Source organism: Palaemon carinicauda, unplaced genomic scaffold, assembly GCF_036898095.1.
Source record: "Palaemon carinicauda isolate YSFRI2023 unplaced genomic scaffold, ASM3689809v2 scaffold263, whole genome shotgun sequence".
Lineage (NCBI taxonomy): Eukaryota > Metazoa > Arthropoda > Malacostraca > Decapoda > Palaemonidae > Palaemon > Palaemon carinicauda.
Window position 1 is genome coordinate 160,625 of NW_027170278.1, and position 14,178 is coordinate 174,802.

The 14,178-nt window shown below is 47.4% G+C and overlaps 1 protein-coding gene across 2 annotated transcripts in view; it reads right to left on the reverse strand.

Annotated features, from left to right (window-relative positions):
- LOC137636270 (serine-rich adhesin for platelets-like) overlaps nucleotides 1-13,570 on the reverse strand; it is a 66,001-nt gene extending 52,431 nt beyond the window's left edge. Inside the window, exon 1 of one of the 2 annotated variants that reach the window (XR_011043021.1) lies at nucleotides 13,357-13,570. Coding sequence is in view for 1 of the 2 variants with exons in the window: in XM_068368697.1 (XP_068224798.1) it covers nucleotides 13,357-13,419 (63 nt within the window). In the remaining variant the exon portion in view is untranslated. The remainder of the gene's footprint in view (nucleotides 1-13,356) is intronic. The other variant, XM_068368697.1, reaches the window with a different exon arrangement.
- Between the last annotated feature and the right edge of the window lie 608 nt (nucleotides 13,571-14,178).

Genomic DNA, 14,178 nt, shown 5'->3' on the forward strand with positions numbered 1-14,178 from the left:
CGCATCCTATGGAGAGGATGGGCAAGTGTTAGCAGGGCGCGCATGCGTATCCTTTGGGATGCGTACGGGAGAAGGCTGGAGCGATGGTACTGGTTTGCACATGGGAGAAGCCAGCAATGTGACATCCCAAAAGTACTGCTTTCAGTAGATCGTTGGCGTGCAGGTTTTTCCTGGTGCATATGATGATGCGCAGGTTATTCCTGGTGCATATGATGATGTGCAGGTTTTTCCTGGTGCATATGATGATGCGCAGGTTTTTCCTGGTGCATATGATGATGCGCAGGTTTTTCCTGGTGCATATGATGATGCGCAGGTTTTTCCTGGTGCATATGATGATGTGCAGGTTTTTCCTGGTGCATATAATGATGTGCAGGTTTTTCCTGGTGCATATGATGATGCGCAGCATGGCGCGCAGGAGAGTTGGATGTTGGGCGCGTATGCGTGCGGGCAGGAGACTGATGGTGCGCGGGAGAGCGCCATTGCGCAGGCGAGTGTTGGTGCTCAGCTAGGCGCGGACGCGTAGGAGAATGTTGGCGCATAGGCGCAGGGCGTGCAGGAAAGACCTGGCGCACAGGAGAACGTGGGCGCATATGCGCATGAGGGCACGCATAGCACGTGATGGAGCTATGCTCCTGTTGGGGCGTATGCGCGTGTTGGCGCATACGCCCTTGTTGCCCTGTGTTAGGTTTTAGTGATGGGGCCTGATGAGCTACTAAGGAGCGTTCGTCAGGTCTCGCTAGCGCGTATGTGGTTGGCGCGCCTCAACGTGCTTAGGTGAAGCCCTGTTAGGCCCATGTAGAAATGGTGACGGCAGGTTGGCAGGTCTGTCGGACAGAAGGTCAACGTGTCCTTTAAAAGGACGACCTTCCACCGAATTAGATCGCGAACGATCTGCAGAAAGGTCCAGGACCAGTGCAGAGCAGTGATAGATGATTGTCTCGAGGCTCCTCTGCAGTGGACTGCAAAGAAGATGTTGAACCAAAGAGGCGTCTCCTCACCGCAGGTTAAGGAAGGCCTCTATGGGGAAGAAAAAGGCGAGCCTTCCGACGAATGCGCCCTCTGGGGGCCATTGGATCAGCAATCTGACCTTCTGCAGTCCTCTGAAGAGGAGTCTCTGTAAGTGAACTCCCCCGAGGGAGAGAAACCCTAGCAGGAGAGACTGACGATGGACTTAGTTTCTCCCTCGTATGTTGAACAGGAACGGGAGAAACTAAGCCGTCAGCTACCGTAGAGTTTGGAGAGGCAGAGGTGATGGGTGATACAGCATTGGATACCTCTGACACCACAATGTCGACAAGAGACAGAGGATCAACCTCTGACGGTGATGATTGCTTGACAGCGGCACCAAATCAGATGTAGTTAAGCAAAACATCCTTGGAGGGCGAACCCGTAAGCCCCAAGGAGGACCAAAGCTGAAATAAGGTGGTTAGTGACATATCCTCCCCCGGGGGGAGAGGTGGAGCTGCTTCGCTAGGGGAAGCAACGTCATCTCTCGAGTCCCGAGGTTGGTAAACAATACATCGGTCTACGCTACCACTCGACAGTCTCTCGAAAGAGACCGACCGAGTAGGAGCTTCGGAGGAGGTTTGGGCAACGGAAGAGAAGGCCTTGGGTTTTTCTCCTTTCAAAGAAACCTTCAAAGGAGAAATATCCCGTTTGGACCTACTTCCGTCGTCGCGAAAACCTCTCCCACTGCGAGGTAGACCACTCCCTACACCTGTTGTTGCTATCACACCGTTGGCCCCTACAAGAAGGACAAAGGGCGTGAGGATCAGTCTCGACCGCCGACATGAATGTTCCACAGAGGCGGTCGGGAAACCCAGAGCAGAGGCCAACTTCACATATACAGAACTATTAAAAAAGGACAAAAGCAATTAAATGACTGCCAAATGGCGGCGAGGATGGGAGAACAACTTCTCTCTGAAGCTCATAATGAAGATGGTAGGTAAATCCTCAACAAAATTCTTGTAAGAGATGTTCTATGTGATTCCAGTGGCACTCTTATGTTCGTATTGGAAACTGACCTTCTTATTAATTTTTTAGTATACAGTATCAAATTTTAAATGTTTTGTTAAGTTATTCATTTATTTCTTCTGTTTTATCTTAAGTTATTAATTCTTCATTAAGCACTCTCCAGTCAGCACCAATGATCACTAATGTCATGATGCCAGATAATTACTATTCATTCATTCATACCTCTTGCTCCAGACTTACGTCGCGACAGCTGATACGAGATGATTCTCCTCCCCGAGGGAGCTAGATTTGTTAAAGAGCCTGTTGAAAAGCTACCAATTAATCAGGGGTAAAGATATCCAAGGATTATGTGGGTATTCTCCAAATGACAGCAGGAGATGAGATGACGGTTGTCTGCTATCTCCAGACTTCTGCTTTCAAGTCCTACACTGAAAGCTACGGCTGATCCGAAACCCATGGATTTGTGCGTTCGTAGAGTCTTTTAGTCTGCCTATCGGTGACGTTAATTCTCATTGCAGATTGTATTGCACTGCAACCAATAGTTAGAATTTTATTTGATGGCTGGATAAAATTGAAGCATGGTAGGAACTGAAGAAGCTGGACAGCTTGGTGTGCAGAAGTACAAGCAAATGTCTGGAATTTAGGAAACAGAGCAATATTTTGCCTGTTGTACCAGCTATGTATATCAATAGAATTTGTTGTTTTTTTTAATATGACAAATTCGAAGATAATTTGTATTTTTCCTAACCATACAAACCTTAGCTATTTACAAAGGGTTACCTTTTAGCGTAGCTGAAATGGCGAGCCATTAGAATTTAACGAGGGTGTATTACCCCCGCGCTAGTTAGCGGGTGGGTAGGGGAGTGGTAGCTAGCTACCCCTCCTCCCCCTCACACACAGGTGAATACTCACTTTCACTTGGAGGTAGGACTTGTCTTGGGGGACAGGGCTGGCGGGCAAATATGTGTAAATAGCTAAGGTTTGTATGGTTAGGAAAAATACAAATTACAGTGAACCCTCGCTGCTTCGCGGTTCGACCATCGCGGATTCACCACTTCGCGGATTTTTTTCATAACCCATGTCTATACATATATTGCGGATTTTCCGGAAATATCGAAAATACCGCGATGTGACCGATGGTGCGAGATTGGAGAAAGTAAGGAAAATTGAATCATGATTGATTTTCAATATAAATGAAACTTTGAGGAGCAACAAAGATATCATTTGTTAGAGAGATAGAGAGAGGTAAGGAATGGGAGGTAGTGAAAAGTAGCCCACAGAGAGAGAGAGAGAGAGAGAGAGAGAGAGAGAGAGAGAGAGAGAGAGAGAGAGAGATAGGTAGAGAGAGAGAGAGAGAGAGAGAGAGATAGAGGGGGGTTTAAATGTAATAAACAAAAAAATTTGATAGGTTATAACACATTGGTGCTTATGTAATATCAACTGTATACTGTAGACGGTTTGAATAAGTTAAGAAATGGTATAAATGATACTTTGTTAGTGTATTCGTACACACTCAAGAGCGGCAGCTAGATGACAGCTGATCTAATCACAGCCAAAAGTAAAAAAAAAAAAAAAGTCAACAATACTCGATTTTTAAAACACACCCGAAATTTAAAAACAAAAGTACACGCTTTCTTAATGTGCAATTAACTATTTAAAGAGTGGCAATTTTCTAGAATAAAATGATATTTCCCAAAAAATAGTGGTTTGCTGATGAAATCGGATGCCCTATTTTTGGCTATGATTGAAATGGATGTAGACTCGGCCTAATTATTTCATTTCGTATTTAATTGACACTAAGAAAACTAATTTTAGTTTCTTCATCTAAATGTAAGTATTGTATAACACGAAGAGAGAGAGAGAGAGAGAGAGAGAGAGAGAGAGAGAGAGAGAGAGAGAGAGAATGAATCAGCTGTTGTAATCAAATGGCGTGTTTTTGTTTCGTGAGAATTTCATCGCCACGACTTTAACAACAACATACTGTACTGAACTTTACAGTATTATACAGACTACTGTAATATGATAAAGTAAAATATTTGTAATCTATTTTATATGAAATGGGGCTATTTTTGTTTTGTTTAAAATTTACATTTACGTATGTAAAACAACTTTCTCTCTCTCTCTCTCTCTCTCTCTCTCTCTCTCTCTCTCTCTCTCTCTCTCTCGTAGATTGTTTTCTTGCTTTGCTACGTATGTATGATTTTATATAGATACGGTAAATAATATTTGTAATAACATATTTTATAAAAGCTTTTACTGTAATATCATTATTTATCACTTTCATCATGCGCGTTAAATTCCTTAGTTTGTTTACTGAGCGTACTTTATGACGCCGTCGTTTCAGGCGGCGTCATAAAGAAAAAAATTTCATTTGGAAGTCCTAAGAAAAATTAAGTAAAATATTAGTAATAACCAAATCAACATACTGTACTGAATAATCAATATAATTGATGCAAAAACTAACCTATAAACAGATGTGTTAAATGCGTTTGTTTCTTCATTAGGATCAGAGATAAACGTAAACAAAACATTGGTTGCCATTTTTTATCGTGCTTTTTGGCGTGTTTAGGAAACGCATGATATAAAGTCGCCTTTAATATTTGTGCCTGTTTTAGTTTAGGGTACTGTATTACATGCATTAAGTGTTCTGTACATTAAAGGGTAGTTTGTTAACAGTACTACGTACAAGGGAAGGTTTTAAAAGTCTGAATATACATGTTAAATAAATAGGTAAATATGGTGTTACTACTTCGCGGATTTTCACCTATCGCGGCCGCGTCTGGAACCTATCTACCGCGATAAACGAGGGTTCACTGTATCTTCGAATTTGTCATTTGTTCCGTAACCGAAATAAAAACCACGCTATTTACAAAGGGTGACTTACCCCTTAGGAAGGGTGGAAAGTCCCCAGCCATACTGGCTTTGGCTTTACCCAGGGACTCAGAATCCAAGTGAGTCGCACTCGAGAAAAGGAGTCCCTGCACCTCACAAGTTCCTTGCTCCACAAGGAACCATGTGGCCTACGTAAGCTTGTGTGTGAAGGAAGAAGTGTGACCCGTCCTAGGCAGTTGACCTGGAGTTCCAGAAGGAACTCTGGGTTAGGACGTTCCCAATACCACCTCGTCAGGGTATGGGGGACGCGACAGTATTGACTCAATACTCGGAACACAAGGAAGCATGGTTTACCTGCAGAGGTTCGAGGTCAGCTATGCAGAGACCAGGATGCTGCTTCCCCGTAGAGGGGATGATGAAGAAAGAAGTAAGGGCCAGACATACTTCTTTCGTTCATGCAGATTAAAACCTGATAACAATGCCCTCAACCTTCTGCTACCTGTCCAAAAAGGAGCCTGAGGTTAGACCAGCTGTTGTGTAGCCACCACAGAGCGATAGAAAACGTATCGAGACTCCTGGTGACTCTCCCCCCATGTCCTCCTTGTGCTCCCAAATCGGCTGCAACTGAGGACAAACTGCAGTTGTTCCCAGCGCTAACCTCTCGATTCCTTTACTGGCAAGAAAGAGAAGGTCTTGGGACATCAGATACAGAATGGAGACTCGAAATCTTGAATGAATCGGACCGAAGGGCCGGGACCCTCAGATTCTGAGTCTAGCCAACAACTCAGGAGCGAGCCTGAATGTTGCCTTCCCCTCTTCCTTAGAAAGGGGGGAGTAGTAAGAGACCAAGAAGATTGCTTACACACTGGCCGTGGCCAGAATGAGCAGAAGACCCAAGGCGGAATACAATCCGAGGCCTGTCGTAAAGGGTCTTGAGAAGATCTCTTAAAGGACTAAAAGTCCGAGCCAAGCTCCAAGTTGGAGGTCTTCCTCCGACTAGGGCAGGGACGATCGTAGCTTCGCATGAGCGAGGATAGATCCAGCGGGCAGGAAAAAGTTATTCCTTTAAGCCTGAAGGTCAGGGAAAGGCTGAGCGACAGGCTTCATTGCCAAGAGCGGAAAGGAGTTTCCTCCCGCCGAAAGGCAATAAGACCGTTATTGCTGGAGAAGAGGCCTCAAGGGAAGAGGTATATCTCCCACGGCACCAACCACCTTAGACTCTTTACTTTGCCTGGGAGACCCCTGTGGATGACTATCACAGATGACGCGACCTCCGTACCGCGACTGTAGCGGGTTATCTCTTCTTGAGGAGGAAGCGTAGTGTCTCCAGGCATGAAGCCGAAGCGACGCCCCGGTTCGGGAGAGATGTCGCAGTGTGGTTGCTTGAGTAGTCTGCGCCGTGGGAGAAGCTCTCCCGGGAGTTCCGTCAGGGGAAGCAGAGGGTCCAGAAACCGTTCTGCGCATAGTCCCAGTGGAGCTCTCCCATTGAAAGGTTGACAGACAACCTGGTCTTGTTGAGACCCATTGTCCACAGACAAAAAGGAGGGAAGACGCAGGCGTCGAAGTTGTCCCACCATCACCGGAATGCATCTTGCCAGAGTCTCGGGGTCTGAGACTGGGGGGAAGAATAGCGGAAGCTTGAGGTTCCAAGCTGTCGCGATCAGGTCCCCCAGACCAGCACTTGCTGGTTACCCAAGGTCAAAGACCCCCAGGTACACTCTCTCTACGAGGCTCTGCTCGGATAGTCTGAGAGAAACATTCCCCTGCCTGGAATGAGAGAGCCGATGGTGGTATTGAGAGAATCTCAATCATCCCGGTATCTCTACTGCAAGATGTGAAGGTGTGAAAATGCATCCCCTGCTGGTTAGAATAAAGTCGACGTGCAACGGGGCGACTCAGCAGGAGCTGTATGATCTGAAGAGGGGCCAGACTAAGGCCCCTAAGTCTGCCTGAATGATGGAGAGGTATCCTTCAGGTCTTGACCATAGGCCTGGACCGGAACATGCCCCCCCCCCCTTTCCTTTGACGAGTCCGAGAACCGCATCAAGAATGTGGGGAAGGACGAGAATATCCACTACCATCAAGAGGCTCCATAGGTCAACACCCATTGCAGGTCTAATAGTTCCGCTGGTCCCATAGGGCCAGGGAGTCCGGTTAAACATTGCCTGAAGCCACCGAAACTTGGATCGCCCCACATGGAACTTATCCTGAGGCGACCGTTCGGACTATAGACGGGTCAATGAGGAAAGGAGAACTAGGAAACGTTCCAAGGTAGGGCTGAAAGCTCTGCTTGACTGAGAACAGGTACTGCGACTCTCCTCAGTCTTGCTTGCCACAGTCAACCGAAAGGAAGGCTCGGAGGATGTGGTAACAGAATCTGGCGTCCCCAGGTGGTCACCCATCCAAGTACCGACGTTGCTTAACCTCGCTGGACGGACGAGAAGCGGGGTTTCCAACGTGGTAAGGCCGTTGACTCAATATCATGGCCAGATACTCCAGATGTTGAGGCAGAGGAAGAGAAGGTTCCAAGCAAAATACCATGAGCCCACACTCATGGTAAGCATCCGGAAGCTTGTCCTGGCGCTGAAGGAGGTCGAACCCGAGCCTACCGGAGTTGACCAGCCCTCCAAACAGCAGAGGAGGCGGAAGCCTGCACCTGAGCGGCCAAGAGGAAGGTAGGGAGAGTTCTCTGGGGAAACAAACCTGCTATGCCACGGCGGGATAGCCACACTGCATCATAAGCAGGAATACTTGCAGTCTAGGCTGAATTCGACGAGCACCCTGGAAGATGGATGGAATGGAAACTGAAAGTACCCGTCCTTCCGATCCAGGGTTAAGGAGTCCTGTCGCCTCGTTACCAGTCTGATCGATTCTGCTGGTCTACGCTGGCCGAAGTTTGTTCGACAAACTTGATCAGGGCTGAGAGGTCGACTATGGACATCCCCTCTCAGATCCTTCCTTACAAGGAAGGAACGACTGAGGGGGCCGGGGGTGAAGCCGTCGATGATCCTAAGGAAGACCTTCGCCTAAGGTATGGATCATTCTGCCCAACCGGGCAACTCTGCTGACGCTATGGCATAGAGGTTCAGAGACACTGAATTCGCTGACAGAGACGGCAGGCGCGATATCCTTGGCTAATCACAGAGATTGTGCGGGAATGGGCATCGGGAAGCTGTCATTCGGATGAGTAACCTTAAGCATCCTCCCAGCGAAAAACCTGCAATCCTAGAGTTCGTGAACTCCTTTTAGGACTATGCCCCCCCGGGGGAGTCTCCCGTGCCATCTGTTCCTGACAGGAGGAAACTGCAATTGGACACCTTGTCCCAGTTGTCGTAGCCGATAACTTAGGCCGACGTAGTTGAAAGAAAAGGGCGCTGGAGCCCTGCAGAGTCTGGAAGAAAGCGCCTTGGAGGAGTGAAACCGGAAGTCGATTTCCTCCGCACAGCAGCTGTCTAAGTCTCTGTCCTTGGGCACAAACAAACTCTTCTCAAGGATGGAAGGGTGTCTGAGGTCGTCGACCTCCACACGAGACACCCGAAGGAAGCCCTCAGTCAGCGCGTCCAGATGGTACAACATCGAGCTTGTCCGCAAGTTAGATACTTAACGACGAAAGGCCAAGGTGCCTGAGCTCGAGAGGAGGAAAGTACCCTTGATCTTCCTGTAGCTTCCTTGAACCAAACCTCGGGCCGTAACCGAGGAGGGAAAGAACCTGGTAAGCTCCCAGAGGAAGAGGTAAGCAGTCACCCCTTGTCCGATGGAGAAATCTCGAACGGAAAGCCCCCCCCCCCGCCAAAAATCCTTCCAGGGAATGACGGGGAAGGGCTAACCCAGGTTCAGGAAAGAGGAGTGTTGCTCAGATCTCCCTTAAGTTTCTCCTATTCTTGCAAGTGCCATGCTCTGCATTTACGGGGTGAGGCCGTGTTCTGGAAATACGCTCCAGAAGAACTCCCCAGGCTGGTCATGCTGTGAAAACCCCATTGGGAATCGTGGTCGCAATCGCCCTGGAGCTCGCGCGACGGAAATTCAAAGATTTTCGCGTGGGCGAACGTGGAAGAGCCCATGCGCGGTAACGCAAACGAAGGTGAGCGAAGGAGCGCAGAAGGAGGGCGAGCGAGGTAGGAAGGGCGAGAGCTGGTGATCGGCGAGCGATAACCCAGAGACGAGCAATGGATACTGCAAGAAATAAGCCGACATTTGTGCGAAAAAACACTGTAGGTTCGCGCGACGGAACACCATCCGTCCGCGCGATGGAAAAACCGTTGGTTCGCGCGTGGGCTAAAAATTGGAGAGCATAAGCGTAGACGTGCAGGCGAGTGGTCGCGCGGGCGAGCGGTCGTGAGGGTGGGCAGGTGGATGAGAGCGAGTACGAGGCGGCGAACGCAAGCGGTAGCGCGATGGCGAGGAAACGCGCTGCCGCGTGGGCGAGGAAGACCGCTGGCGATATGGATCAACAAGCGATCGGTGGTGAGCTGGTGAGCGCTAACGCGCAGGTTGGCGATGGCTCGTTGTGTTATGCCGACGCGATGGTCGAGCAGTATGCGCAGGTGAGCGATCGTGCGTTGGCGAGCAGTATGCGAAGGTGAGCGATCGCGAGCAGCCTGTGCAGGAGGGCAATCGCGCGATGGCGATCAGCATCCGCAGTTGAGGGTCGCGCGATGGCGATCAGCATCCGCAGTTGAGGGTCGCGCGATGGCGATCAGCATGCGCAGGTGAGCTAGTAGCTGGCGAACCATGTTCCTTCAGAAGTGTTGGAGAACGTTGGCGTGCCGGCTGTAACACACGTGGGCGATCTGGAGATCGCCGAGAGACAGGTGATCGCTGGCGAGCTGATGATCGCTGGCGAGCTGATGATCGCTGGCGAGCTGATGATCGCTGGCGAGCTGATGATCGCTGACGAGCAGAAGGCTACGCGTGGAAGCCTGCGCAAAGAAGAAGAGTCCTTGACCCCGACCTGAACCGAAGTTCTAGATCGCGAGGGCGAACATGGGCGCACAGGGCGCGTAACAGGAACCAACAGGAACCGCAGGGATAATCATCTTGAAAGCGCTGACGAACAGGAGAGCGCTGATGAGCAGAAGAGCGCCTGTGTGCTAACACTGAGCAGGAGCAGGAGAGAACACAGCAGAAGGGCGCGCAGGGAAACCCTGACACGCAAGGGAAGAACCCCCGTGGGGGCAACCCTTTGCCCCGAAGGGATCGTTGTCCGCCGGGGGACTGATGTCCGTCGGAAGACCACTGTCCGTCGGGAAGACCATTGTCCGTCGGAAGACGAGATCAGACTGCTGTCCATCTGCACCAAGGCGGAAGATGGAGAAAAAGGAGTTGTAGGCTGCAAACGGAGATCCAAAAAAGGCGCCTCAAGCACCCTTATAGGGAGATGAGAGGCCCTTACGACGAGGCGGACGGTGGGCCTTACGGCGAGGGAGGCCAACAGCAACAGCAACAGAAGAAACCTCCGAAGAGAAACACTTCGTGGAAGAGACTGGTCAGCCAGTGACCTAAAAGGAGCAATCCTCCGAAGAGGAGCTCCTGCAGTTGCCCAGCCCCTTGAGCGAAACTGCAGGTGCGACTGCTCAGCACCAAGAGCATAGTCGCAGGAAAAAAAGGCAAGAGAAGAACCCTCCAAAAGGGGAAAAACTCAAGCCTGGACAGGAAAAACTTCCCTCGGAAGGAAAGTTACCCGCCCAAGGAGGCAAGCCTCCTGAGAGTTCTAAAATGAACTGGAGAGCTGTCCGTCGTCACGGGAGTACTTCCAGTAGAAGGAGACACGCCCCTGACGAAAATACAAGGGGGGAGGCAGCAACAGCCGAATCCCCAGGACTCAACCAGACAGCTCACACCGTTGCCATATTACAGAAACGAACTAGATCGGTAACTGTAAAAAAATAAAACAAATAATATTAGTACACATTCATTCCCCCGGGAAGGCTCCGAAGAGGAATCCCGAGGGAAAGGAACAAGAATTACACAACAGGTACGTGCCCTCACAACCACTTACACTCGCGGAAGGAGAGCTGTAACCAAAACAGAATTATAACAATTATAATTATGTAACTATGTAATTATGTAATTTAAAAATGAATGAACACTAAAGAAAGAACGAAAACCCCGAAAGGAATCGTTCTACAAGCTGAAAAACAAAAAAAAACAACTACAATTAGATTCATAACTAATTGAGACAAACGTAGTAAAAGGGTGAACGACCTCAAGAGAGAGAGAGAGAAAGACATAAGTCAAACTCGATCGCCACCCATAAAATACGCCGTGGTGGCCTAACTGCCGAGGCCTCCACGTAGATATCGTACACTACACACACAAATCTGAAAAGGAAACTTACTTATTTCTATACTCAAATATATATACAAACATGAAAACATGTTTACATATATATAGAGTAAATGAAAAGTAAGCGATTAAGTAAAGACAAAACAAACAATGGCTGCCAAGAGGGGACCAAGACAGAGACGTCTGTCACAGTCCGAGCCAAAAGTGAAAGTGAGTATTCACCTGTGTGTGAGGGGGAGGAGGGGTAGCTAGCTACCACTCCCCTACCCCCCCCGCTAACTAGCGCGGGGGTAATACACCCTCGTTAAATTCTAATGGCTCGCCATTTCAGCTACGCTAAAAGGTAACCCTTTGTAAATAGCGTGGTTTGTATTTCGGTTACGGAACAATTACATTTCCAAATCAATGCTAATGATAACAATATCATTTCTTTAGGATCTAGCGCCACATTTCATTGATTTTTCCTAAAGATTCAATCTAAGCTATCAGAGTACAGTATCTGTTGACTTTGTACATTCAGCGCCTTTATTAATGCCAATTGCTTAGCATTCTTCCTTATACTTCTTGCTCATTCTCCTTGGTCCCTTGTCGCTTATACATTCAACTTCTTCAACATTATAGTACTCACATAAAGCCATGTAGATGAGCCAGGCGAAGTTCTATGCTTCGGTGACCTTTACTTCTTACTCGGAGTGGCAGGCGCCACATTTGAAGGGTCGCCACGAGATAAAGAAGGCCCCAGGAACAGGTGAAGTGTAGTGGGAAGGATCCTCTGCTGCAACATGCAAGGACATGACGAGGGACACAGCATTCACGTTTCTCCTTTAAAGGCGGCACTGCCATAGAAGAGGGCGCAGGAAGGGAAGATGTCCGAGTCCAAGTGGCATGTAACACCTCAAGAAACTTCCCGACCTACAGGGCACTATTAATACCTTTAGAAAGAAACAACTTACAAAGATCAGTCACTGCGATAGTGCACTAATGGTACTGTATGAAACAAAGGGGTATTAATTTTGCTAGGAAAATGCAATACTTGTCTCACTCAAAACAATCCCTGTGTGCATGGCAGGGTTTCACTTCCTCTTACTAATTCCTCACAAAAACCTAGCCCTGAAGGAAGTTGAAGATGCAGTGAAGAAGGTACTAAAGAACTTCTTCAGCATCAGCCTGGACGTTGCCACCCTTATCCCGATGAACCCCTCTTAGATTCCTTCCTCTCCTTAGAGAATTCTCCCAACTGAAGAGGAGGAAAATCCCTACAATAATCACAGGGATATTAATGTGTGCAGTCATACCCCTCTGCAAAAGCTAATAAGTCGGGATCCACATCTGGCTATCATTATCATTAATTCATAAGCTAAAACCCTAGTTGGAAAAGCAGAATGCAACAAGATCAGGGGTTCCAACAGGGAAAATAGTTCAGTGAGGAAAGGAAATAAACAAAAATAAAATATTTTAAGAGGAGCAACAACATTAAAATAGATATCTCCTATATAAACTATAAAAAACTTAACAAAACAAGAGGAAGAGAAGCAAGATAGAATAGTGTGCCCGAGTACCCTCAAGCAAGAGAACTCCAATCCAAGACAGTGGAAGACCATGGTACAGAGGCTATGACACTACCCAAGATTAGAAAGCAATGGTTTGATTTTGGAATGTCCTTCTCCTAGAAGAGCTGCTTACCATAGCTAAAGAGCCTCTTCTACCCTTACAAAGAGTAAAGTGGCCACTGAACAATTACAGTGCAGTAAGAAGAATTGTCTGGTAATTTCAGTGTTGCTAGGTGTATGAGGACAGAGGAGAATATGTAAAGAATAGGCCAGACTATTCGGTTTGTTAGTGTGTTGGTAAAGGGAAAATGAACCAAAACCAGAGAGAAGGATCCAATGTACTACTCATGTACCAGCCACAATTATGGCCCAGACAAAGCCGCACATCTGCCCATTGAAACGCCATAATCAACAAAAAAACACAATCAACACAAACACTCTGGAAAGCAAAAGAAAAAAGCACTAAACAACCCAATAAGAGATGCAGGTAATTAAGACAGTACAGCACCGCAGCCGAAGTGAAAGTGAGGGTCCCTCCCCTTATCGGGATAAGCCTCTATGCTCGCCTCATTAAAAGTTTATCTGTTTTTCAAACTTCACTGAAGTTATACTTCTGATAAAGGACAAAGGTTTTTATTATGTACAGGAACAAGACTGATATATCCTCTCCAGAATTTACCTGATCCAAAAAAGAAAAACAGCTGCGCTCACTCACCTTCAACCTGAATTTGGCACATCTTCGAAACGTCCACGTTGTCGCCATCCTTACTTTCCGCATTTTCCTTAGCGTTCCGGGACGACTTGGGCGATCCTTCCCAACCGCCTATGAGCGCGTCGCGTCGCCCGTGTTCGACAGCGGGGTCTCGAAGGTGGCCGGGCTGTCCTCAACGTTTCGGAACAAAGACGAGTCCCCTCTCGATGATCCGCTCTACTTCCTGGAAGCAAACAAATAATTAATATCTGAACTGGAAGTCCCATTTATACCTTCATAACTGTAGATGACAGTACTATACAAAAAGTCCTCAACTTAGAAAGTAAATAGGTTCCAAGAAGCTGTTTGAAAGTCAAAGTTTTTAAAATTATGGCTTCACCTAACTTGCATGGCTATGATTTTCAGCTCCAAAACTCAACAAACGGTAAAATTTCATACTGCAAATGTCTTCTTGCTTACTGCATCAAATTACTGTATATATTGTTTTACTACAGTATTTCAATATGGACTTTGGATACAATATCTGAGATAAACAATTTCAGTTGGATTTGTATTTTTATCTCTGAATGTTTACACGTGTTTGCAAGTCAAATACCTTCTACTTACGTTCACAAAAGAGTCTTCGTCTAACACTTTTTTTCCTCTTCCTCAGAGGAGGCACGCCGGGTTTTTTAAAGACGCTGTTGTCGGTTTCTGAAACCACCAAGGCCCCTGCCGAAGACGGTCGTGAATCTAGCTGGCTCATTGTGGGATCTTTTCTGAAACGACGGGGCATTCGTTAACTTACGTGGCAACTTGTTAATTACTGTATTATCATTTTAATCA